Source organism: Aspergillus oryzae, chromosome 2 (genome assembly GCF_000184455.2).
Source record: "Aspergillus oryzae RIB40 DNA, chromosome 2".
Classification (NCBI taxonomy): Eukaryota; Fungi; Ascomycota; class Eurotiomycetes; order Eurotiales; family Aspergillaceae; genus Aspergillus; species Aspergillus oryzae.
The window spans coordinates 3,239,495-3,265,191 of NC_036436.1; the positions used below are offsets into that span (position 1 = coordinate 3,239,495).

General features: G+C 48.0%; 8 protein-coding genes across 8 annotated transcripts; 6 read left to right on the plus strand and 2 right to left on the minus strand.

Annotated features, from left to right (window-relative positions):
* Positions 1-283: 283 nt before the first annotated feature.
* AO090003000433 (putative DEAD/DEAH box DNA helicase (Mer3)) lies at positions 284-6,051 on the plus strand (the record flags this gene model as incomplete). Its single annotated transcript, XM_023234890.1, has 11 exons — positions 284-527; positions 956-1,787; positions 1,836-2,017; positions 2,091-2,764; positions 2,816-3,391; positions 3,437-3,591; positions 3,649-3,746; positions 3,802-4,017; positions 4,077-4,263; positions 4,321-4,508; positions 5,825-6,051. The coding sequence occupies 11 exons, from the start codon at positions 284-286 to the stop codon at positions 6,049-6,051; spliced, it is 3,579 nt and encodes a 1,192-aa protein (XP_023089964.1).
* A 46-nt stretch (positions 6,052-6,097) lies between these two features.
* AO090003000434 (uncharacterized protein) lies at positions 6,098-8,236 on the plus strand (the record flags this gene model as incomplete). The annotated part of the gene is made up of 4 exons (XM_023234891.1): positions 6,098-6,121; positions 6,274-6,901; positions 6,962-8,080; positions 8,175-8,236. 4 exons carry the CDS (start codon positions 6,098-6,100, stop codon positions 8,234-8,236), a joined length of 1,833 nt encoding a protein of 610 aa, XP_023089965.1.
* A 2,295-nt stretch (positions 8,237-10,531) lies between these two features.
* AO090003000435 (Mg-dependent acid phosphatase) lies at positions 10,532-11,265 on the plus strand (the record flags this gene model as incomplete). Its single annotated transcript, XM_023234894.1, has 2 exons — positions 10,532-10,731; positions 10,776-11,265. 2 exons carry the CDS (start codon positions 10,532-10,534, stop codon positions 11,263-11,265), a joined length of 690 nt encoding a protein of 229 aa, XP_023089966.1.
* Positions 11,266-11,658: 393 nt separating this feature from the next.
* On the plus strand, positions 11,659-12,112 carry AO090003000436 (transferase hexapeptide domain protein; the record flags this gene model as incomplete). Its single annotated transcript, XM_023234895.1, has 2 exons — positions 11,659-11,994; positions 12,080-12,112. 2 exons carry the CDS (start codon positions 11,659-11,661, stop codon positions 12,110-12,112), a joined length of 369 nt encoding a protein of 122 aa, XP_023089967.1.
* A 680-nt stretch (positions 12,113-12,792) lies between these two features.
* Positions 12,793-18,940, minus strand: AO090003000437 (putative filament-forming protein (Tpr/p270); the record flags this gene model as incomplete). Its single annotated transcript, XM_001819566.3, has 2 exons — positions 12,793-18,599; positions 18,649-18,940. 2 exons carry the CDS (start codon positions 18,938-18,940, stop codon positions 12,793-12,795), a joined length of 6,099 nt encoding a protein of 2,032 aa, XP_001819618.1.
* A 634-nt stretch (positions 18,941-19,574) lies between these two features.
* AO090003000438 (transcription factor TFIIE subunit TFA2) lies at positions 19,575-20,450 on the plus strand (the record flags this gene model as incomplete). Its single annotated transcript, XM_001819567.3, has 1 exon — positions 19,575-20,450. One exon carries the CDS (start codon positions 19,575-19,577, stop codon positions 20,448-20,450), a length of 876 nt encoding a protein of 291 aa, XP_001819619.1.
* Positions 20,451-21,594: 1,144 nt separating this feature from the next.
* Positions 21,595-22,521, plus strand: AO090003000439 (3,4-dihydroxy-2-butanone-4-phosphate synthase RIB3; the record flags this gene model as incomplete). The annotated part of the gene is made up of 3 exons (XM_001819568.3): positions 21,595-21,658; positions 21,781-21,898; positions 21,996-22,521. The coding sequence occupies 3 exons, from the start codon at positions 21,595-21,597 to the stop codon at positions 22,519-22,521; spliced, it is 708 nt and encodes a 235-aa protein (XP_001819620.1).
* An 813-nt stretch (positions 22,522-23,334) lies between these two features.
* On the minus strand, positions 23,335-25,587 carry AO090003000440 (uncharacterized protein; the record flags this gene model as incomplete). The annotated part of the gene is made up of 3 exons (XM_023234896.1): positions 23,335-23,347; positions 23,461-25,402; positions 25,545-25,587. The coding sequence occupies 3 exons, from the start codon at positions 25,585-25,587 to the stop codon at positions 23,335-23,337; spliced, it is 1,998 nt and encodes a 665-aa protein (XP_023089968.1).
* Positions 25,588-25,697: the final 110 nt, after the last annotated feature.

Here is a 25,697-nt window from a genome sequence, read left to right on the forward strand (position 1 = left end):
TGAACGTCATGTTTTATGTTTTAGTATATATTTGATCACCCTAACCAGGCGTTCGGCTGGGTAGCAATGTATAAGTGTATGTCGCTCTGAGGCTCTGGAGATACCCCTGGCAGAGACCAATTAAACTGTCATACTGCTCATTTTTCGGACAGTTTCCCACGTGCTTGTCAGTCTTTCTGTAATGGGGAGCAGGTGACCTATTCTGCCACTTGTAAATGAGTAACCGTTTAACATCCTTCCATTAATCTACTCATCCCTGCTTACTCGCAGTCGTCTTAGCATCATGCGAAGAAAACCTTACTCGTCCTTTCCCGCATCACGCCAGGGTGCTTCATATAGACGAACGGCCGGTACCCAGCTCCGTACACCCATCCGTTCCGATGTACGCACTGCTCTTGATCAAAGATTCAGCGAAGGGGCTCGAAATTCGTCATCTCTAGGCGGATCACGCAGAGAAGAGCTTCCTATTAGTACACCCAGAGCAGAGGCACTATGCCGTGATGACGACTTGCTATTTGATGCATTCGGTAAGTAAGCTTAACAGATATTATATTGTCTATACATCTGGGATAGAGGCTTAATGTAGTGGATGAAGATTTGGAATTGCTTGCACAGTCAGATGAATCAGCGAGAACTCGACAGTCTATCTTCTCAACTACAGAAAGTCAGTTGCACACACGTGAAGTGCCCCAGAATGGCGCCCCAGCTCTGGTCTCTCGATACTTTTGCGGTAAGTCTCGTATCTCTGCGACTCAAATCTAATGTCAATAATGTCTATCTTTATGCACTGACCCACACGGTTCAGAAACCCCTCATCTCACACCGTATCAAAGTGTAGCATCTAGTTCCTCAGATATTGAAATAAGGTCACCTTCTAGCCCCTTGCTCAGACTACAGGCTGAGAGAACCCGACCATACTTGGCACAAGATAGCGATTCCAAAGGGCGCTACCAAGATCATCAGCTCCGGCCTGAACAATTCGAAAAGTCACACATTGCTGCAATTCTAGAACAAAGGACGCCGTTTCAAGACATGCCTGTATCAATTCGAGGAATCGTTCTTGTGTCTGTGCATGAGCTCCCTGACAAATATGGGTCACTCTTCCATTTTCCCGCCTTCAACGCGATTCAATCCAAATGCTTCCAGTCTGTTTACAAAGGGGACGACAACATTGTGCTTGCTGCTCCTACTGGAAGTGGCAAAACAGTTGTTATGGAGTTGGCAATATGTCGTTTACTTAATAATCTGAAAGACGAGAGGTTCAAAGTCATTTATCAAGCACCTACTAAGTCACTTTGCTCAGAAAGGTTCCGTGACTGGAACAGAAAGTTCCACTCATTAGGCCTTCAATGTGCTGAGTTGACCGGTGACACTGATTACACACAGATGAGGAGCGTCCAGAACAGCCAGATAATTATAACGACACCGGAAAAATGGGATAGCGTGACGCGGAAATGGAAGGATCACGCACGTTTGATGCAGCTGGTGAAACTCTTCTTGATTGATGAAGTTCATATCCTCAAAGAGTCCCGCGGAGCAACATTAGAAGCTGTTGTATCACGCATGAAAACGATAGGGTCCAATGTACGATTTGTTGCACTAAGCGCTACCATCCCAAATTCTGAGGATATAGCCACATGGCTCGGTAAGGATGCGACGAACCAACATGTTCCAGCACACAGGGAGCATTTTGGAGAAGAGTTTCGTCCCGTTAGGCTGCAGAGGTTTGTGTACGGCTATCAGTCCCAGGGGAATGACTTTGCGTTCGATAAGATGTGCAGTTCGAAGTAAGTAGGCACACTCTATCTCAGACTTGCTCTGACCGCCATATCCAGACTTCCTGATATACTTGCGATGCATTCTTGCAGAAAACCCATTATGATCTTCTGCTGCACGAGGAACTCTTCTGTGGCTACGGCAAAGGAACTTGCTCGACTGTGGTCAATGTCCAACCCTCCAGCTCGGTTATGGAAAGGACCAAGCAAGTCATTTGAATTTAATAATATAGACTTAAAGAGTACGAAATGAATTTAATGGTTTCTAGAATATGCGGTTGCTGATCCGGTTTATTAAAGCTACGAGTGCCGCAGGTGTCGCATTTCATCACGCTGGCCTCAATCCCGGAGACAGGCAGACAATCGAAAATGGCTTCTTACAAGGCCAGATTAACATAATATGCTGCACATCTACTCTCGCAGTTGGTGTGAACCTCCCATGTCATCTTGTGATTATTAAAAACACTGTCGGGTGGTTGGACGGCGGCTGTAAAGAATATTCGGATCTCGAGATTATGCAGATGCTTGGCCGTGCTGGGAGACCTCAGTTTGACAAAGACGCAGTCGCCGTTATCTTAACGAGAAAAGAACGAGTTGACTACTACGAACGGCTCGTCTCAGGCTCTGAAAGCCTTGAAAGCTGCTTACATTTGAACCTAATTGACCATCTGAACGCCGAGATTGGGCTAGGCAATGTCACAAGTGTTGAATTTGCTATAAGATGGCTTGCTGGCACCTTTTTATTCGTGAGACTCCGACGAAATCCAACACATTATCAGCTAAGAGAGGGCGCCAAGAGGGAAGATGAGGATGAGATGCTTCGCCAGATCTGTGAGAAAGACATCAGGCTTCTCCAAGAGAGTAACTTAGTCACCACTGAGAGTCTTAGATCTACGCAATTTGGTGATGCAATGGCACGTTATTACGTGCGGTTCGAGACGATGAAGACCTTCCTCACATTAAAGCGTCACGCCACTATGTCTCAAATTGTAAGTAGCATAAATCTGAGCTATGATACAAGCTAACGAACGATTACCCAGCTCTCCGTGATCTCCCAAGCAGAAGAGTTCCGTGATGTTCGTCTCAAGGCAGGCGAGAAGTCGCTGTATAAAGAGATCAACCGTGAAACTGGCATAATGTTTCCGGTAAAAGTGGATATAGCACTTCCTGCTCATAAAACATCACTACTCATCCAGTCTGAGCTGGGTGCGGTGGAGTTTCCAAATGACGAACAGTTCCAAAAACACAAGTTTGCATTCCAGCAAGACAAAGGGTTTGTATTCTCACACGTCAATCGGCTTATTCGATGCATCATAGACTGCCAGATTTCTCTCCAGGATTCAGTTGCCACCAGAAACGCCTTGGAACTTGCAAGGAGTTTTGGAGCCAAAGTGTGGGATAGATCTCCATTTCAGATGAAGCAAATTGAACAGATCGGTGTCGTCGCGGTAAGAAAATTAGCAGCCGCTGGAATAACCAGTCTTGAAGCTCTGGAATGTGCAGAGCCTCATCAGATTGACATGATCTTGAGCAAGAACCCTCCCTTTGGGTTGAAACTTCTAGGGCGTCTTTCAGAGTTTCCTAAGTTACGCGTATCTGTCAAGATGATAAGAAAGGTAGGGTTCTTACTTCGCTGCTAAGGGCGTTGCTAACAACAGTAGGAGGCAAAACACGGTAACCCTGTGAGAATTCATTTCAAAGCCGAGGTCGCATTCATGAATGAAAAATGCCCAACAACTTTCCAGAGGCGTCCTGTACATGTCTGTTTTTTAGCAGAAACATCTAATGGTTTGATGATTGATTTCCGTCGTATGAGGTTGGTTGAAAGAGCTCACACCTTTCATTCTTTTTTTCAGGACTAACGTCAAGCCAGTGCCAGTAAGGTCCAAAGTAACCAGGAGATACCGTTACATATAGAAATGAACAGCCCAGATCAGTACATTACGTGCTATGCTATGTGTGATGATATCGGTATGCATTCTATTCTCTGCAAAACTAGCTACTCTGTATTGCTGATTTTTTGAAGCCGGGACTCTGAGATCAGCAGAGTTGAGGCCTGCCCTCCCATCTTCGTTGTTTTCCTTTTGTTCAAATAAAGAGTCAGACGAAACGAATCAGAAGCACATGATGAATATGTCACGCCGACGTAGCAACACTTCTTTGCGGGCCATACCCAATAAAGAATACAATCCAGATAGCTTCGACAGTGATGACTCGCTTTTCAATGACTTTCTGCAAGATGGTGCGACCCCTCATCGTTTTCCTTCATGCAGTGACTTAGTCTAAGGATCTTCTGGACAGACAAAGCCACAAACTGGGCAACTATGGAATATATAGCATGTCCGACGAGCAAGAATAAACCACAGGAAAAGACGAGCAAGAAGAGCAAGAAGTCCAAGGAGGCGAAGGATGTAAACAAAGCGGAAGAGCCAACGCAGCTTAGAAATGGTAGATGGAGCTGCAACCATAAGTGTAAGGACAAAACAATGTATCATTTTCTTCCCTCCCCCAACTCTTCTTGATGCGGAACTTAACTGGTTCATAGGTGCAAGCATCTCTGTTGCCGGGAAGGGCTTGAGAAACCGCCAAAGATGAACAGAAAGCACTCTAATGGAGGGGCTGACCGCTCGAACCGACTCAATCAATTGACCTTATCTGCAAGTATCACCAAACACAATACGCAGATAGGTAATCCCGGTAAAAGACGGACTCGGAAGGATAGTATGACTGACAGTGAGTCACAAGAAATGCTACAAAAGCCCTCACAAGAACCAAACCTAGGTTTGAGTGATACTGCTTCCAAAGACCTAATATGTCCTGATGTTAACACTAAGGACTCATCGAGCGACTATGGAGATGACAGCTTCAGTGATTTACCTTCACCGTCTGATTTGCTCATTGGCCGCACCACTAGATTGACAGACCGACGTGCTCAGACTACCAGCAAAGAGACCTACTTAAATAAGAATGTCAGAACAAAAGACGATTGGATCTACACAGATGAGCCGTGGCTTACGCTACCATCCTCGCTTCCTAACTCGCTTGTGCAAGGCAAAGATGCAACCTCTACCACAGCCGCAGAGACATCCAGGGGATCTGTGCTCGAACCAAAGGCATGCAGTTCGAATGGTAGCCAAGGGGCCAAAAATGACAACCAAGCCACTACTGAGACGAACGAGGTTGAATACATTGGGAGAAAACGAAGGCGCTCTTTGGCTTCTGGGGACAAAGCCCACGACAAGAGAGTCACAAAAAGACACATAGATGACCAAGCCGCTGAGGCTTGTGCAAGTCTAAGGCAATACCACAGTACTGACACATTGAGTGGCTACCATCAGAATCCTCAGCCTTATGAACCCGCTGATTTACCTGCCATCTGGGATGATATCGATTCAACCCTGCTGGACGAGTTCAAGGACATCGTTAACTTTTTCTAGAATGGAAACTAGGCTAATGGGTACCAAATATCAAACACTAGTCACTATCGAGGGTTGGAGAGATTCTGAATACTAGTACCCACCAACCTGAGATATCGCTATCGACACTTTTCATATGTTCTCTAGTGTATCGTTAATCTATCTCCTGTACTGGTACATCTCTAATTACTCATTATTGATCTCTGTTCGTGTTCACCATTTCGAGGTTGTGATAAGGAAATCTCTAAGGAGAAACCTACTGTATCTCAATTATGTCATAGGTGCATGTTCAAGCAGTGAATTGAAGGTAAACTCCGTTAAGTCCAGTCTGCATGGCAACAAAGCACAATGTTTCAGTATCACCTCTCGTCACAGGACAACCTTGTCCCGCCCTCTTCCGTATTCAGCTCTCACACACTCTCTGTGATCACCACGAGAATATGCGTACAAGGCTACTTCTTCTCATTTTGTCTCTTTCCATGTAGCTTCCTTGCTCAACGGCTTCTATTTTCCAAACAGGATTATCAGGTATTATCACTCCATTGTTGATTGTTGTTATAGTTGTTGTTATTCTCCGTCCTCCCTCGTCCTTGTCTCTTTGTCTGCTATGTTCTGCTTAACGTAGGACAACAGTTACATCTATAATATGCTTGTCTGTGAGAGCCTATGTCTTGTCTGAAGCCTTTGTGAGCCATGCTTCCACTTTATACTTGATATGTACGGAGATCTTCAGGTTGTTCGAAGCAGCTATGTCTTGTGTGACTGGAAACCCCGTCGCTTATCAACATGTTTGTGTTTTATATACAGTTCTATACTGTGTTATAAGAGTTGTCCTGTTCCCTGATATTATTGGAAGCTGATACTCATCGTGAAGAAAAAGCTAGCTTGACGACACACTATGCAATCATGGGGAAGTTGAACTATTCAGCGGTGAGGCCTCTACCTTTATACTCCATATCGCGTACTTGAAACCAAATGCTGAGAGCAGGTGGCTATTAGAGGAAAATTGACGGCGAGAAGTTCGCGCGGGTTCTCTCCAGAGACCTGGTGAGTTTTAACACACAAAATGTGAACAAGTCTAGTATTACGCACTGACTCGCACCCAGAGAAAGCGACTACCAGATGGACCTGGCTTTAAAGCCGCAGCGCGGGATCCTACTTTAGAGATTGACATTGCAAACAAGACGTTGACAGACCAAGATCTCTCCATATTCATTGATGATCTCCTTGAATGTATCAGGGAGGATCTTGCCAAAGTGGTCGAGTTTCATATTCAGGGAAACAGCCTCACTATTAAATCTCTACCAAAGCTGGGCGAGGCAATTGCGCTCAACGCAGGCGAGATGAGGGAGCTTGACATCTCGAACAACAACATCAATATCAGCCCAAGCCCTGAAGATAAGGCAATGTGGTGCCAGTTCCTCAACTCCTTTAAGAACTGCTATATGCTCAAGAAGCTTGATCTTGGGGGTAACCCTCTAGGGCCTGTGGGATTGGAAGTCCTTGCTCGTGTTTACATCAAAAGTGACCTTCACTTCCTCGAGGATGATGCTTATGCTATTGTCGAACCTAAACATGAAGAGAGGTCATTCAACGAAGATTCGACTGCGGTGAAAGTCACAGCAGGAAAGGAGAACGAACGCAGCACAAGGGGTAGTCGCCTTGAAAAATCGCCAAACAAGGGGAAGAAGGCTTTGCGACAAAATTTCGGTAAGTACACACAACCCTAATAACGATATCGACTAGACAAACACTGACTGTCTGATCCAGGCCAGTTCAAATCTAACCCCGCTAAAGGAACAGCACTTGACGACCTCAAACGTTTCGCCTGTACCCGTGGCCTTCGCTCGATTGCCTATCTCATCTTGTCCAACGTTTACATGGCAAAGAGTGGCACGGTGCACCTTGCGAGTATGCTGAGCATGCAAAGAACATCAGACCAGCTCCTGAAGTTCCTCCCCGAGGGCAAATCCCCAGCCTTACCTGAAACTGCAAACAGCAAGAGCATCATCTGGCTTCCCAACGACACTCTTCCACAAGTTGCGAGCGAGTTCCTCGGAAAGGCCGAAGCCATAAACGAGATAAAGACCAACATTGACTCGGATGATGACCTCTCAAATGACGATGAGGCCCAGGGACCTGTCAGTACCATCGCCCAGACAAACGCAGAGCCCAACCAGAAAATCGACACTGCCGCACAGAGAGAGCTGCAGAACAAAAAGAACACCGCGTACGCCAGACTCACCAAACGTGTTCGTATGGAAGCACTACATGACGAAGGCGTGCATGGTACAGACCTCTGGATCACTGCTCTGCGAATGATGAATGTTTCCAGAATCCTCCTTTGGCAAGGCAAGGAGAGTAGTGTTTGCTCCCCAAACAAGGAACAGGGCCAGCAAGAAGACGACGATAGAGACGACCCCTATCCTTCCGCGGTACACATCGAAGACATCACTCAGCAATTCGACGACCTGGAAACAGCAGAACATCCAAGTTCCTCGGAATCACCTTCTTCCCCCGTGGAAATCCATATCACTGAACCTGACCGAATGGGCCCTTTCCACCCCGGCACAGACTCATTCGACGCCAACTTTCCAATTCTTCATCCATCCAACACAGAGAATGCTGATACTTCACTCACCAGAAACGATGAAGAACAACACATTGTCGCCGCAAGAAACGAGCTGTCCGCATCACCACAACCAGCCCGCTCAGGAAAGGGAAACTCCCGCACTACATATGGATCCCGAGCCCTCCGCAAGGAAAAGGAGACCTGGCGTTTTGGTTTTACGCTCGAGATTTGGCGCAGAATTATTGCGGACGCGGCCGGTGCGGAAGGTATTCTGGACCTTGAACAGCAGACTCAGATCATGCGTTATGCCACTGATAGTAAGACTCTTGAGGACGAGATGGGTATTACAGGTCTTGAGGACCATCAACAGATCTGGAGGATCTTGGAGAAAAACAATTGCTTCGTTTATAGTCCTTTGTAGGGCTTATACGGGCAACTGCCTCGGTAAATACAGTTTCTATGAGGAGAGTTAGGTGGGCTAGATAATGTCAACTTCGCTCAAAACTCAAGAAAGAATGGAATAGCACAAAAAAGAAAAACAGAGGAAAAGGAAAAGGAAACAAAAAAAAAAAAAAATCTGCAGCAATCAGATGAAAGGGACAAAGTCTAGGCGAGACAAGGATAAAAGGTTAGAATGGATGTCTTGGTAATATGCTTGGTGATGATAGAATCATATGGATTCGAATAAGGCGTCCAACACACTCTCATTAAGCAGCAGAGAGACTAATCATACTATCTGACGAATTGCTTGATTCCTATATCCTAACACCTGTACCACATAAGCTATACTAAGTTCAGAGGCGTTGAAGCTACCTAAAAAGTAGTTCACATAATTGTAAGCCCACGGCGAATCGGGATCTCGCGAAAAGGAGAAAGAGGCAGACTACTTTGAAACACGGACAGATTTACTCGAGTTTACCACTCTCTCGGACAACTCAGTCAGGCTTTCCCAGGTCATGATATCAGTCATGGTAATGTCAGCTCCAAGCTCTTTTACCAACCATGTTCTGAGTTCCATTGCGATAATTGAATCAACCACATTACCCGTAATAGACTTTGCTGCATCAATATCATTCTCCGAAGAGCTTACCAGACAAGCCAATTGTTTTCGAATGGCGTCTAACGTGAACGCGGTTGCGATTTCTCGTGTTTGTGCGGCATTAAGTAGAGCCCCAGGACTGTAATCATTGTCGTGCTCTGTCCGTTGATGCCCCTGGGGGTCATTGGTATCTTGAAGATGAGGAAATAAAGGGTATTTCATGTATGCAGGAACCGGTACGCGCCAGTCACGAAATGTTGCTTCTCGAACTAGCCCGTAGGCAAATTGGCATGTATTATCTGTCAATGAATTGCAAGGATCAATGCAATACTCCACAAGAGCAAGAATATCTTCCTCCTCAATCTTTCCAGCGGAGCTTCTGAGTTGCCTTGTAAGAGGCTCGGGGCTTTCAGCGGTATAACCGACTATGGTAACGTAGCTAAGATCTATGGTTAGTAGAAGATCCACAACGAATTGTACTGAAGATGCTGTACCATTCCACACTCGCCTAGCTTCAAGCTCTGGGCCGCCAGATGAACAGCCACCAGACCTCCAGAGCAAGCCGTATCGACATATATGCTAGGTTCCTTTAATTGAAAACCCAGCTCACGCGGTTGGCAACACCGCTGTCATAGATACCAGTAGCCTGATGACTACCCGAAGTTTCAGGATCCATGTTTGAAGAGATCAGATGGTCGTGCGATGATCCTGCCACGAACACCGGCGTCCTCGAGGAAGCTGCTTGGTCAAGGCGAGTTTCAGCGTTCTCAAGTGCATGGCAAACGTTCTCTAGCAACAGCCGCTGCCGAGGATCCATGCTCAGTAGCTCAGCCCTGGTGATGTTGAAAAAAGAGGCATCAAAATAAGCAGGGTATTCGGATAGAAAATGGGTTATCTTTGTGTGAAACTGGAATAACAGTAACGTGCGTCAATACTGTCAAATGGAAAGCTACGTCAGGGATAGCTGAACCGACCGTGCCAGGATAGTTCACGTCAGGACGGTAATAGCCATCAGCATTGATGCGATCTTAAAGGAAAGGAGTAGCGGATTGACGACTTCATCAGAAGGAATTTCCAGAAACCTTTTTCCTTCCAAGTAGTGTATTCTCTGAGATTCATTTAAGGGATGTGCCATCTTTATAAGGAGTATATGCAATTCAAATATATGCAATGATCTTGGGAATTTTGGCCAATGGCTCACAGTAAGACTGATAGCATAGGATTGGAACAAATGTATATACACGATTTCCCCACAGTTCCCTGGAATGGACGACTTCGCTCTTGCCAGAATCATGACAACACGTGAAATTCCTCTGGGAAAGGAAATATCAACCCCGTCACGTGCTGTCAAAAGGACAAATGAATAGCAATTTATGATAGGAGGAAGGATGATTGGTGATAGGTATATAGGTACTACTATACAAGTCCGGTCCAGTAGAAGGACAAAGCCTTACGAGTGGATCTAAGCTAATGAACTCACCTAACGACCCGTTCCAGGCCCTTAGAAATCAAGAATCAGAGCGCGAAAACCAAGAAATCGAAATCAGTGGGAGATTTAAATGCAATGCCTCAGGATGTCCTCTCAACACTGCACGTGACCCTTGGGTCATTTCCAGACTGAACTTCGACTTTAAGTGGCGGACCACGGTTTGATTCGAATTGGCTTCCCTAGAAACTCTCAAAATCTGGATTCTGCTCACAGGGGCCTCTTTTTGTACTCCGATCAAGAATGAATATGATGCGCGCCAAAAGAACCAACACACAACCCCTAGAGGATGCGTCTACTGCCCCCGCAACCTTCAACGATGGTCTCCCCCTCCCAAAACTGATCGCCTTTGATCTGGATTACACACTGTGGCCATTTTGGGTGGATACACATGTCAGCGCACCGATCAAGCCACGAGATAATAATTCCCGGTGTACCGACAGGTATGTACATCCTTTGCGCAATGAACAATACCATGCATTCGAAGTACTCAAGGTTCTTCATGCGACAGGTGGAATGAGTCGTTCGCCTTCTACCCCGCGGTATCAGCAATCATCTATGCGTGCAAAACCCGCTCAATTCCGTTAGCTCTGGCCTCCCGGACGCATACCCCCGACCTTGCCCGGGACATGCTCAAGGCCCTTCACATTATTCCAACTTTCTCTGACAACCCCGCAGCTAAGGCGAAATCAGTCCGTGCCTTAGATTATTTTACCTACGTTCAGATCTTTCCGGCAAACAAGACACAACATTTCTCGAAGATCCACCAGGCTAGCGGAATCAACTATGAAGATATGCTCTTTTTCGATGATGAGGCGCGCAATCGGAACGTTGAGACCGAGCTTGGGGTTACCTTCTGTCTCGTTCGGGACGGTATGACAAAAGAAGAGGTTGATCGGGGTGTCTGGGCATGGCGTAAAAGGAATGGAATAAAGCCTACTGCGCCAAAGGAACATAATGGTGAGCAGGCGAATTGAATGGATTTTTCCAAGGGTCGCCAAAAATCAGGGTGACTATCCCGAGAATGAGCGTTGGGATTGGCATCGGTTTTCATGACTAAACTTTTTATGAAGATACCCAGCTGGGATGATGAGATAATCGGTATATATAGATATAGAAATTAGACCTTTCAAGTCTTGATATGAGTCCATATAAATGTCTAATAGATGAACTAGAGAAAGAGTCACATGTTCCATATAAATCTCACGGAGATAAAGCCATCGAATCTCGGAGTTATTTCCGAGCTCCGCAACTCCAATTAAGCTTAGTTTCAATTTAATGGAATCAATTAATTCATTCAAACAACCCGCATATCTGCCTTGACAACACACAACACACACATACTACACCAATTGATACCAACATCCATAATGGACCCCCGTCAAAGCCAAGTTCACCTCAAACCACCGCCACCCCAACACGTTCGCCCTTCAGCATCGGCCTCATCCTCACCAGCCCCGACTCCCCGCGCCCCCGTAACAATACATCCTACCACAACAGTCGCAGACACAGTCATCCTCCACGGCACGCATCCGATCTCAATAGGCGCAGGAACGATAGTCCATCCCCGCGCCAAGTTCTACTCTTACGAAGGACCCATCATCATCGGCGAGAACTGTATAATCAGTGAAAAGAGCACCATCGGCGCCGCGCCCACCCAGCCTCCCTCGTTTCTCAGAGAATCGCGCACATCAGACGGATTGCCCGTCCGTATATCCTCTTGTGTTACCGTTGGACCGCTAGCTACAATTCTACCTGGGGCACATATTCACTCTGCTGTTACAATTGAAGCACTCGCGACCGTCCATCGGCGCGTATCGATAGGCGCACATTCGAAGATCTGCTCAGGGTGTGAGGTTTCGGACAATGTGAAGATACGAGATTGGACTGTTGTGTGGGGGTCTGGAGCTGGCTTTGGGCAGAGAAGACGTACACGCGCGACGGAGAAAATGAGTTCGGCCACCGCTACAACACAGGGGATCCAGGCATTGGAAGGGAGAGTGATCGAGGATGCGAGACTGATGGTATTGCAAAAGGAGAGAGAGGCTCTTGTTAGACTTATTGGATCAGGAGGGGGTGGACGGAGAAGGTGAATCTGGTGGCTCGCCGGTTTGCTTCAGTATGCAGGCTCAAGGCATGCATATGATCTGTTGTTTTTTGCTTTTTTTTGCCCCCAAGTGCGCTTTATACCCTGATAGATTCTAATGAAATATGTTTTCTTGGCTATAGAAGAGGGCTACTGTGCGTAATTATTCAGTTGCTAGAAGACATAGACTGGACACTACACCCATTCGCTGAATCATGCAATCACAAAGTACAATATCAAATGTAATAACAAAGGAAATCAATGAGTCTTCTTATAACCACCGTTCTCCCCTAAAGGGGGCATATAAAAGATTTGGAATGTTCGTAGACGCTTTAGTCCTTGGTCAAACAAATTCAGGCGTAAAGGTACATTAATGAAAAGTTGAAGCAAAAACCTAGAAACAATAAATCAAATGTCTTTAAGAACCTCTTGCGTGACCACCACCTCTCATTCTCTTTCCAGCTCCTTCATTACCACCCTCTCCACCATCGTCTCGGGCCCGCTTGTTTCCCTGAGGAACGAACTGGCGAGCTTGAGCATTCAGGTTTCCACGTGGGCTAGACTGCCCTTGTCCCTGGGGCAGGTTTGCAGTCTGGACATTCTGATGGCCACCTCGGCCATGACCCCCGCGGCCTCCGCGGCCTCGAGGGAGACCGGTGCCACGTTGGGATGGCTGGCCTTGCTGTTGTTGTTGAGGCTGGCCCTGGTTTTGCTGCGGTTGCTCTTGTTGCTGAGCCTGCCCACCAAATGGGTTCTGTTGCTGATGGCCACCACGCCCGCCTGTTCGACCTCCCCGTGCAACCGGCAACCCAGACTGGAGAGCTCTAAGAACTCCACTGTTAGCGCCAGCAGGAGGTTTACTTGGTAGCGATGTAGGCTGTTTATTCTGACTTTGTCCAAAGGGATTCACAGGCGCATTCGCTGCTGGTGGTGCTGTGCCTTCGGTACTTTGTTGTGGTGGTTGCTGTTCTTGCTTTTGCTGTACATTTCCTTGGCCCTGAACTTCGGCTGGGGCAGGTCCCTTGGCTTGAGTGGCCGTCACTACAGAGCCGGTTGCTGCTGGGCCTTGCTGCTGGTTGACAGGCGCTGGAGTGGGCACTGGTGTCGGTGCTGGAGCCGGTGATGGGGTCGGTACCACTCCTGCCGCTGGTGTTGGCGTAGGTGTTGGCGCGGGCGCTGGTGACGCTACTTGTGCGGGCGATGCAGCCGATGCAAGCTTTTGGGTTTGAGGCGGAGCCTTAGTTGTCTTCGCTATTTCCCACACCTCAACAACAGGCTTCTGAGGAGTCTCGGTGGCCGCCTTCTGAACAACGTCGATCTTCGCCTGCGCATTTCTACACCGTGTATCAAGCATACTGATCTTGACCAACGTTTTCTTATCAGATAGCTCGACGGCTGATTTGATTCTCTCTTCAACACCTTCCTCGTGAGCCTTCTTGATGGCTTCCTTCTCCTCATTGAACTTTTGCTCCATGGAAGCCAAGGTTTCCTGGCTCACACCTGCCGAAGGCTGAGCCCCCTGTTTCTCTCTCTCCTTAGCAAGCATGGTCCGGATATTGTTTCGAATAATGGTCCGAATGGTTTCGTTCTTAGCAACCAGTGCTTTAGCTTGCTCATCGGTGAGTTGCGGTAGTTCTCCTTCCGTCTTTGCAGGAGTTGCGGGGGCCTGGTTTGGTTTCGACACAGGGGTTCCAGGTTCTTGCGGTTGTGATGCGGCCTGTTGATTAGTCCTCAACTTTTCTATCTCTTGTCGGTGGGCCGTCCTGACTTCAGCCATCTTGTTGTTGAAAGTCTCCTTCAATTTCTCTATACGTTCTTTAGCTTTCGTCTCGTGCTCGGCATCCTTAGCGGCTATAGCGGCATCCTTCTCCGCCAAAGCAGCCTCCTTTTCGGCAAGAGCAGCTTCCAGGCGTTGCACCTTCTCTTCAAGTGCCTTTACTCTTTCATCATCGCTAGGAACAGGCAGTTGAGTGGTCGGTCCAGGGAACTGAGATGCGGGCGTCGAGTCTACACCAGAGCCGGCTGGTTTTTCTTCAACAGCTGGTGCAGCTGGCTTCTCAGCCAACTTGGCTTTCAACCCGCTCAACTCTTCCTTGGTGGTCTTCAATTCCTCTTGAATGACTTCCTTCTCCTGCACCACCGTATTCAACTCCAGCTGCTTAGCGTTAATACGGCCAGTAAGTTCCTTAGACCTAGCCTTGAACTGTTCCGTAAGCTTTGCACGCAATTCCTGCACCCTCTCCTCTGCGTGCTTCAGTTGCTCTGGGAACGCAGCTGCTTGTTCCTGTAAGGTGTCGCGAGATGACACGGCTTCGTCCCGCTCTTTCTGCAGAGTCTCCAGTTTCTCCTTCAACCCTTCCATCTCAGCTGGGTCAACACGATCGTATTTCTGGAGAATATTCTGGGTTCGCTGTTGCCACCTGTCACGGTCTGCTTGTAAAAGCTTCATCTCCCCATCTTTCGTCTCCACTACATTCTCAAGTTCCCTTATCCGCGTTTCCAGGGGCTCCATCTGTTGCACAAGCTCATCAACACGTGCAGACTTCTCTGAAAGGGCGGTTTCCGCTTGCTTGACCTGATTACGCAACGTAACACTGCTTTCCCGGAAAAGATTAAGTTCGTTCAAGGTCTCCATGAGTTTGTTGTGGCTCAGAGCGGTATGCTCGCTGTCAGCAGCAGCGCGACGTTGCTGTTCAAGTTTCAGCCTCGCCTCGTCCAGTTGAGATTGCGTATATTCGAGCTGCTGGCGCAAACGTTTACTTTCTTGTGTTGAGAGATGATACTGAACATCAACAATTTCCTTCTCACGACGCAGGAATTTGATAACCTCTTGAAGACCTTCCAAGTTGGGTGCAGAGCTTTCGGCTTCGTCTTCGGTCTCAGCAATGTTGGCACGGTCCCGCTGTAAAGCAGAGATTTGGTTCGTAATATTCTCAAGCTGTGAGTGAAGCAAGGAATTCTGGTGCAAGACCTCCTCACGGCGTTTCTGCAGCTCAGATAGTTCACTTTCATACCTGTCTTTCAGCTCATTCCAACTTTCCTCTTTTTGTGTCAGATCTTTCTTGTACGTGTCGGCTTGGGCGCGGGATTCAACAAGCTCAAGCTTCAACTGGTTAGCTTCTGAGCGAACTAGCTGTAGGTTCTTCGCAGCCTCGGCATGCTTGACCAATTCGCTTTCATAGTTTTGCTGGGCGTGCTGTGAAATTTCTGCCTGAGCCTTCAGGTCTGCTTGATGGTATTGGGCTGCGGCAAGCTGGCGTTCATTCTCGTCCTTCAGTCTTGTGATCTCAGCTTCCAGGTGAGACTTTTGCTCCTCAAGGCGGCGGGCAACATCTCCTTGCTCGTCGCGGAGTTTAGATAGTTCACTATTGGTAGTAGAAAGCTCGGACGAGATTTCTTCAATCCGTTTTTCAAGGTCCTGAATCTTCTTATCCTTCTCTTCAACAAGACGTTCTGTTTCCTCACGATACTGTTCGTGTGTCTCGGTGACAGACTCCAAGCGTTCCTCAGCCCCCTGACTGATTGCCCTATAGTCCTCCACCTGTTCCTTAGCATGCTCTAGCTCACCCTTCGCCAAGTCAAGATCACGCTTTAACTCAGCAACTTGGATACCCAACTCCTGCTCACGTGTCAAACCAGACTCTTGTGCACCATCTTCCATAGTTGTAGGCGCCTCAGTTGGGGCAGCGGACACGCTAGGTCTCGACTGCATTACTTGCAGGCGCTCCTCAGCACTCCGGAGCTCAACAGTCAACTCATCCACCCTAGACTGCAAATGGTCTCTAGTTGTCTTGATACTAACGAGTTCTTCCCTAGTCGATCCCAAGCTTGTCACCAAATCATCAATCCGTTTCTGACTTTGCTCATGCTCATACTCTCTCCGCAGGGCCGCCTTCTTCGATTCTTCAACCTCATCGTTGAGTTTCCGTTTAGTAGATTGCAACTCGGACTCAAGTGATTCAACGTTGAGCTGCAGGCGACGACGGCTCTCTGAATCAGTGTGCTCGCGTTCATTTAGAATTGTCTGCAAGTTAGCATTGAGGGAGTCAAGCCTGCTTCTCTCATTCCGTAATGTCTCGTTGTCTTCAATTAATCTTCTCTCGATATTCTTCCAAAGTTCCTTCTCAGCCTTCAGGTTTGCGTTCTCCCGTTGGAGGCTTTCAACAAGACCCTTGGTTTCCACTAAATCTTCAGCTGCTTGCTGTGTCTTTATGTCTTGACGGTTGGCATTCTCAAACAGCGCAGCATAGCGTTTCTGGAGTTCGGCGTTTTCGCTCTTAAGCATGTTGAAATTACTTTGCAATAGTTCCGCCCTCTGGGTAGCAGCACCCAGCTGACTGCTGGACCGGCTAATCTCACTCATCAACTCACTGTTCTTCCTCGACAACTCATTTACTTGTTGCTTGAGGGCGGAATGATCAGTGGCAGACTCTTCGCGGAAGCTGTCAAAGTGTGCTTGCACCTTGCGGAGTAGCTCGGCATAATCAGGTGCGTCCTTCATATGCTCATCGGCAGCACCAGGCGGTGCGGCGCCGAGTGGGAGAGACTGAGAGAAAGCAGAAGAATCACCGACAGTCTGACGCCGACGTGTGAGCATACTCCGGAAAGTGTCACGTTCCTTCACGTAGCTCTTCGTCTGAGCTACAAGATTTGCAATCTCATCGCGATATGTCTGCACTCTGATCCTCAACTCCTTCAGTTCTTCCTGCTCTTGTTGACGGACAGCATCCTTCTCCCGAGCCTCAGCGCCCTCCATCTTATCACCGAGTTCTCTCAACATTCGTCGGAGGGTCACGTTCTGTTCCTGAAGTTCATGGAGGTCCTTAAACGTCATCAGGTTCTGGCTAATGAAGCGGCCCGTAGGGGTGAGCTCTGCAGCGGCATCCTCGACCTCCTTTCGAGCTATCTTCTCAAGCTCTTCCCTGTCGTAGCTACCTTCACCTTCCTTCAAAACGGCGATTTCCAACACCAAAACCTTCACCTGTGCACTCAGATCTCTGAGCTGCTGGCGCAGAATATCCCCTTCACGAGCTAAGCCCTCCACCTGACCTTGCCATTTCCTTGCTTCCTTCGTTGCGTCATCCCTCTCCTTTCCAGCAGTTTCGAGAATGTTAGACATTTCGACAACAGCATTCTCGAGTCTTGCGTGATCAGCGCGCAGCTCGTCTATCTCAGGCTTACTTGCTTCAAGGTCCTGAACCATCTCGTCCAAAGTTGACCGGAGTTCTTGGCTCGTCTTTTGTTCCGCGGCCAGTAGTGTTCGCATCTTGTCATATTCCGTATACATTTGCGTGAGAGTGAGGCCACCCTTGCCTCGAGAGGCTCTAGGCGAAAAAGTACCAACCGGGGTACCAGGACGAACAGGTGTGCTAGGCCCTCCGTTTAAGCCTGGTGCTGGGCTCATGGACCTCCTTCCAGCGACACCCTCAGACTCAAGTTGGCTCACTGTGAGCTCAAGTTCAGCGATGCGGCGCTCGGCGGCTTCTTTGTCAGAATGTTCCGTTTCAACCTCCACACGGAGTCGGGATATCTCCTCTGCCGCATCGTCCCTCGCTTTTTCTAAGGCCAATTGACATTCCTGCACTCGTTGTTTGGCGGTTTCCGCGGCATTTCCTTGCAGTTCGGCGAGTCTGTTCGCACTGTCCAATTCGATTCTGAACGATTCAGCCGTTTGGATGGCCTCCTCCTTCAGCTGTTGGATGCTCGAAAGCGACTCTTCATATCGCTGCTCCACCTCATCGAGCCGGCTCTTAAGGGCATTTTCGCTGCGTCTCAAGGAGTCGATGGTCGCACTAGCCTCCTCATTCTCGCGCTGAAGCTCAGCGATCCTAGCACTCTTTTCCTTTCGGAACTTTAGGTACTCGGCAGACTTCGTCTTCAGTTCTGTTTCAAACCATTCGTTGTTCTTCTTTGTCAAATCCAAGTCCTGTTGGAGACTCTGTTCGCGGAAACGGGCACTCGCGGATGCCGAGTTTGCAGCCTGAAGGTTCTGCTCAGCAGAAGAAAGTTCACGTCTCAATTCAATGGTTTTCTTGTGTTGCGTCGACAGCTCCTCCGCTAGCTTATCGTATGCTGCAGACTTTGACTCAAGAAGTGCTAGTGTGTCCCTGTTTGAGGCTTCAAGAGAGGAGATGCGGGATTTCAAAGAGCTAACTTCGGATTCATTGGAGGTAGAAGAAGATTTCAAGGAGGCGATCTCGGATTCCAGGCTGGATCGGATATTTTCTATAGCATATAAGCAATTGCATCACAGCGCAGCATCGATAACACAAACCAGATTCATGTAATTTCTTCCTAGATTCCTCAACTTCTGCATGGCCCTTCTCGACAGAGCTCTTCAAGACCTTGACCTTGGACTCACTGCTGCGAACCGCGTTTTCAAGCTCTACCTCCAGGCGAAGCTTATCGGACTTCAGATCATCGTATTCCCGGGCCTTCTTTGTGATCGCTTCTAGGAGTTGATTCACTAATTCAACGGTAGGAGCTTGGGTAAGAGTAGTAAGCGTTGACTCCGCGATGGAGTAATGAGAGGACAGGTAAGGCAATTCAATCGTAACGGAAGCCATGGCGCCCTAGGTTGACAGCAGCACGAAGCCGCTTAGCCTTATAGACGGTTAATCAAGAATGCCCCAGAGCAATCGTCGTGTACCTAAGTGACAGACGATGTTGCTGCAGGTGTAACATGCACTGTCTTTGACACGTGCACACAGCGCTCAGGGTTGCAATTAGGTCATGACGACATCAAAAGAGAGATGTCTATGAGAGGTAACAGAGGCGAAGTGAAGATAAAACCTCTGTGGAATGATGAATAATAGATTATGGACAAAGGGTGAAGAGTGACGCTTTGCATTCGGGCTGCTGGGTTACAGCTCCCAACGCGGTTAAGCGCGCCGATGCCATCACGTGAGGTGTTACTCCGGATGAACAGGAGGCTATGGCTACAGCAGCAAAGAACAGCGCATTACCAAGCCCAACAAAGGCTGCTGACAGCCTACTCGGTGCGCCATACTCCAGGGAAGACTTGCATATCTCTAGGTGGCTGTATTTCTCTTTGGACTTTCGAATGAGCTTGTGCGACCTCTACTTGAGCTCTGTTTGGCTCCGGTGAGCCAAGCCTTGCCTCATCTTACTAACCTCTGGACCCTTCACGTCACCTTTCTTCTCAACTGTGGGTTTGGCTTTGCTTGATAACTTGCAACCATGTCGCATCTTCAGCAGCAACTTAAAAGCTTCAACGCTGGCGTCGTGGCTGCTGCGGCTCGCATGCCGCAGCAGAGACGGTTCGTCCATAACAACTCTGCCAGTAGTTCACAAGTACCATCTTCGACCTCTACACCCACCCCGAGCGGCGATGTCAAGCGGAAAAGGCAGGATGCAGATATTGTCTACTCGCAGCCTGCCAATACTGGCACAGGCAAGGATATTATGACACAGGTCATCTTCGCAATCGAGCATATGAAAAACAAGGGCATTCCTCTCAGGTTCACAGATATTGTCTCCTACCTTTCTCTTCAACATCGGGCGAATGATCAGGGTTATGTCCAGGCACTACGGAGCATCCTTCAGATGCACGAGAAGGTCTTGTACGATCCTAGTGGAGCAAACGGAGAAGGCACATTCAGCTTTCGCCCACCACATAATATCCGCACTGCTGAGCAGTTGCTCCAGAAACTCCAGTCGCAGTCTACCGCTGCTGGAATGAGTGTTCGTGAGCTGCGGGAAGGCTGGCCAAATGTGGAAGACACTATCAATCAACTTGAGAAAGAAGGAAAACTTCTTGTTACTCGCAACAAAAAGGACGACCATGCGAAGATGGTGTGGGCCAATGATCCATCCTTGATACAACACTTCGATGACGAGTTCCGTCAGATTTGGGAGAAGATCAGAGTTCCCGACCAGCAGGCTGTCAAAGAGGAATTGGAGAAGGCCGGGATTACACCCACGAACAAAAACAAGGTCACCAAAGCTCGGCCCAAAATCGAACACAAAAAGGTCAAGAAGCCTCGTCGCAGCGGCAAAACGACTAACACCCATATGATGGGTGTCTTGAGAGATTACTCTCATCTCAAACGATGACTGAAGCGTTTACGCTATAGGGAAACTAAAAAATGTTGAGTATTGGCTTCTGCAGTTGCGCTTTCCAATTGCGCATTGCGTTGAGATTGAATTATAGAGACCGGCACGACCATGATGAAGATCGGTTTTATTGCATCAACCGGCGTCTTAGGGGAAATATACACCGGGAACCTGAGTTTCATCACACGACTAAAAGTCTGACTAGCATCTTCGCTCATTGCCAGTTGCTGTTTGTAAAATATATTAATAAAATATAGATACCCAAAACCGTGGCATGGAGTAATATAACTGCGTAGATCACGATGCTCTCCGGATGATACCCGATTTTACGAAACCATAACTGAATCATCAACACATATTCTATTGCGATCTACTTCGGGAAGGGAAGATAGGCATGTCTCTTGAGCGCGCTGCACGCATAAATCGGCAACAGCCTCGGTGTCACTGGGAGTAGTACTACCTTAAAGGGAAGTGGGATTTAGCGTCCAATGCAAAAGTATCTTCAGGTTTTGGTACAGTTTTGATTTTTTCGCACGCAAAACTTCAAAAACATGGCCAATTTAAATTATTTTGAGTTCTGGTTGATGTTCTAAAATCAGGACTATCAAAATTTTGCGCGCGAAAATTAGAAAAATGCGCCAAGAATTGAAGATAGTTTTGCATACGATACATGGAGTTATCACCCGCGGCACTGATTTTACATACATGACAAACCATTAGTGATCGACTCAAGTCCGGACCTCCCACTCTTCTTCCCTTCCTTTCCGCTTGCTTCCAACCATATATATATCGCAGCGCTGCCGGAACATCCCGAGGATAGAAATATCTCTTTTGAGCTCCAGATACCTCTGTTCTTTCCTGTTATACTTAATTCTACTCTAGAGTTGCATCTCGGTATTCGGTATCCGCGCTTCTCCGCACACCGACCCGAAGATAACCATTATCGGCTTCAAGGTTGAGTCATTCACATTTGGAAAGGAGTTAATCCAAACGTCCAAACTGAATCTACTGTCCCAATTGTATACACCAGAGTAATTGGACTCAACCTTGAGCGTAGACACGCTCAATTTCAAAGAAACAAGTACCAACGCCACATATATTACTCTGCCCCGCTCAAGTGAGGGGCATATCTTTGCGACTCAACATGCCTGCAGACACCGATCCCAGTCTTCAATTCGATTCAATTGAAGATACAATTAAGGCTTTCAGTGAGTATTGCTCCCCTTACCGCTCCCTCCACATTCTTCCCATTTGTGCTGAAGGCGCACGCATGTGGAAACGTCCCGAGGCAATTCCTACCGGCAACGCTAACCCACATGACTCTGCATAGAGAATGGCGAATTCATAATTGTGCTTGATTCACAAGACCGTGAAAATGAAGGCGATCTTATTATTGCCGCCGACTCAATTACCCCCGCTCAGATGGCTTTCCTGGTTCGCTTCACAAGGTGGGATATCCTCTCCGCCCGATATCCTCATAACTCTTAACTGCAATTGCGTGCGTCTCTTATACCGCAGTCACTAATCTTTCCTTCCCCGAACCAGTGGTTTAATTTGCGCGCCCGTATCCCCCGAAATCGCTAGTCGACTCAGTCTACCTCAAATGGTGATTGAGAATGCAGACCCGAAAGGAACCGCATACACGATTTCCGTCGACTCAAGTGACCCATCCGTTACCACCGGTATCTCCGCACAGGACCGCGCCCTCGCATGCCGAACACTTGCCTCCCCTACTGCCCGCGCCGAAGATTTCCGGAGACCGGGCCATATCATTCCCCTCCAGGCCAGGAGCGGTGGTGTGCGCGAACGGAGAGGACACACTGAAGCCGCAGTCGAGTTCTGCCGTCTGACTGGTAAGGTACAAGCTGGTGTGATTGCTGAGTTGGTGGAGGACGGCGAGCTGGTCCCGGGCGTCCCAGAAATCGGTGGCAATAACGGCATGATGAGACGTGATGGGTGCTTGAAGTTCGGCAAGAAATGGGGCATCAAGGTATGCACTATCGAAGACCTGGTTGACTACGTCGAGAAAACAGAGGGTAGCTCTTCTGTTGTCACGAATGGAAAACAGTAAGAAGTCCAAGTGTGACAATGTTTCTTGTATAGCCGTGTTTCCCTTTACTGTCGTTTATTTTAACTATTCTTCTCGGTTCTTTCCATTGCGGAGTGCATGTTTACGACCTGTTCATGAGGCTGTTTTTGTATGTACTATTGCTAAGCGACAAGTGGAGGCTGGGTGGGCAAAAGGACATCTAGGATATCAGATGGCCATACTTCTCTCGGTTTATGGATTGGGCACGACAGGGCAATCTGGAGTGACAGAAATAGATATAGATTGAAAATATGCTGGTTACATATCTGTAAATTTAGTCTATGAAGCAAAGTTATTTGGAAATGAGCATTGACCGTTTATAACAGAAATTAGAATTCACCACCACAACCACAACCAAATCCGTGTAGCAAAGCATCATCCTCGTTCTTTTCTCGATTTCACATTCACAATGTGGCCCTCCTCGCTTGCACATTGTGATCGTGAGTAAGTATAAATAGAGATAATATCGAAGTTTAGAGGCTAGAACTGGTAAACATTTCACATACAGTTCCCGGTAAAAGTATTGGTCCAAAATCGCCTCTGCTCTATTGACCCGAATAGGGGACGGGAATCTCAATCAACTTCTTATCGAAAAAGAATGTGGTTAGGTAGAATATCTTAATCCAGAAAACTAAGTTCCTGTCAGGTCAGATATCTCTATCTAAAGCAAGAGCTTTGCCAATGCGTATTATGATAGAGACAGACTTTGACACTATAGCATCCATATATACACGCTTCGGTGTTGACCAGCCCGATAATGAAAAGACAAAAGGAGATAAATATATCTTGCGCTTGCTAATGGTGTTGTCTATAAAGAGCAGGAAGTGTAGTCAATCTAACAAGGTATGCTATCCGAATCAGTAGATACCCAAGTTCCCCAATAAGTCTCGTAGAATGCAAAAAGGTAGCTTCACAGCTTACAGCCCTAAGCCTCCCATCCGCCGTACTTCATCGGCCTGTCTTTCTAAAGCTCTCCGCATCATGCTGGAATATTCACGCTCTCGCATACGTAACTCACGTCTCCTGTTTCGTAACTCCTCACGTTTAGCGCTGTCCATGTCTTCGCTGACATCGATGAGATCGTCTTCCTCTTCGTCTTCATCGTAGTCATGCGTATCGGCGAATCTAATGCGGCCAACACGTTCGCCTGTCCAGACGAGGAGTTCATCTCCCGTTAAATTTCCACCGGTAGGTAGAATCTTCCGAGCAACCTCGTCGTTGCTCCGAGGGCTAGATGAGTCATTCCACAGGCCGCGGGCCTCCTCTTCGCTCTCACCTTGCATATTAGTGTTGAATCCAGATGAGTCTTGTTCATTCTTCCGGCGAGGTTTGTAATCGTTGATGTTGAACCGACGAACTTCGGCTCGGCCGTCTCGTTCAACCCACTTAACGTTCCCATCTCCATCAGAATAGACTATACGGGTGCCGTGCGACTCGACTGATAACACCTTCAGGCTCGCAGAACTCTGTCTGTTTTGATACACTTGTGATAAGCTGGACGACAGATCTGATGGTCCATTCTCTCCTTGTACACCTAATGGTGTAAGGCTGTATAGCTCGAGGGAGCCTTTGCCTTTGTATTCACCACAGGCGACAACCTTATGCGAGTCCGGACAGGACAAACCAGAAGACAGAGGAAACTGTGGCGCTGGGACAGAGGCGAGGCCGCATAAACGGCCTCCCGAGTGAATCGTGTTCTGCAAGCGGGGAAAGAACCGCCGGTCATATTGCAAGATGCTTGGGAATCGCCCGGCAAGGAATATGGAATTCACGTGAGGGGCTGGGGGGTGCAGCAGAGCAAGTGGTCCTGGTTGGAACAAAGGAGCATAATCTTCACCTGTTTCTAGGGGGTTGGGGCTCCGTATGCGATGGGGAGGCTGTCCGTTGGGCTGAAGCTGGAGAAGGGGGGAATCCGGAGGAGCATATATCCGTGATTTTGGGACCAACGAGAGTGTTGGCTTTTCACACCGAAGATTAATGGCCTCTTCTTCCTCGGTTGCAGATAGCCGACCATCGTATATGTGAAGGCTCAAAGTAGTAGCTAGAGTTAAGGGCACAGAGTAATCTGTCTCTTGAGACAGGGCAAAGATCGACCAAGGATAACGCTGCTGTGAGATCACACTCAGCGTCTCGAGATCGACTTCATTCAACACATTGGAAACAGCGAGATATGCTCTTCGACGAATGGAGTCCACGCTCACACATTCCCCAAGATTAATAAACTCCAGCCCTAGTTTAGCCGCCGAGTTATCCCTCCGGCCAGATAGATTAGCCATTAGAATGCCCGGCTGGCTAACTCCAAGAATCCTGCCTTTAGTAGATTGAGACCCGATTGAATGGGAATGATTTAGGTCCCAAATGCAAACACTGCCGTCGTCTAATGGTGCGATAGCCTTGTTCTGTCGCGCAGAGCTCCAATCCCGGAGCAACCCCATACCTTTGACCTCGCGGTGTGTCTTTTTCCCTTCGTCTTCTTTTGTAAAGGGCTGCTGGAGCCAATTGAAGGATATCGGTCCATTGCGAGCAATATACTCCGAATACCAGTCGATATCTTCACCCTCATACGACGGATCCCACGTCGCTGCTGCTCTTGACCGTTCGGCAAATGACACATTCTGATCCCCGTTTGAGAGCGAAATATCTGGTTGAATTAGGGAACGGAGAGAAGTCTGGCCCAATGAGCTAAGGGGAGTAGTGGAATCTGTGACACGGCGTGCCGAGGCCCTGTTGCCCGAGTAGGAGGCGTTTGCGGCGGCCCATGATTGTTCATAACAATGGAGTCTCCATAGGTTATTGTCCCGCGCGAGGCCGAAGAATCTCTTCGAGACAGACTGGAGCTGCACCTGCTCATGCGGCGTGAGATCTGGTGTATAACAGAGAAGGTTAGCTCGTGTAGCGACTGTGGCAAAAGGTACTACACAAGGACCACCCACACTAAAAGACCGGAGTGTGGGGAATAATGTATTGGCTGGGAATTGGAAAGAAATGAGATTAGATGTGCTTACAGTCAATTATCTTAGCAAGAATCTCTACGGGCAGCTTCTCCATGAGGAAAACTGGTCCGGAAACACCATCGAGGCCGGACAAATCCAATTGGGGCTCACTACAAAGATGTGGGACAGGCCGTTTCTTGTTGGGTTCCAGACTTTTCTTTATAA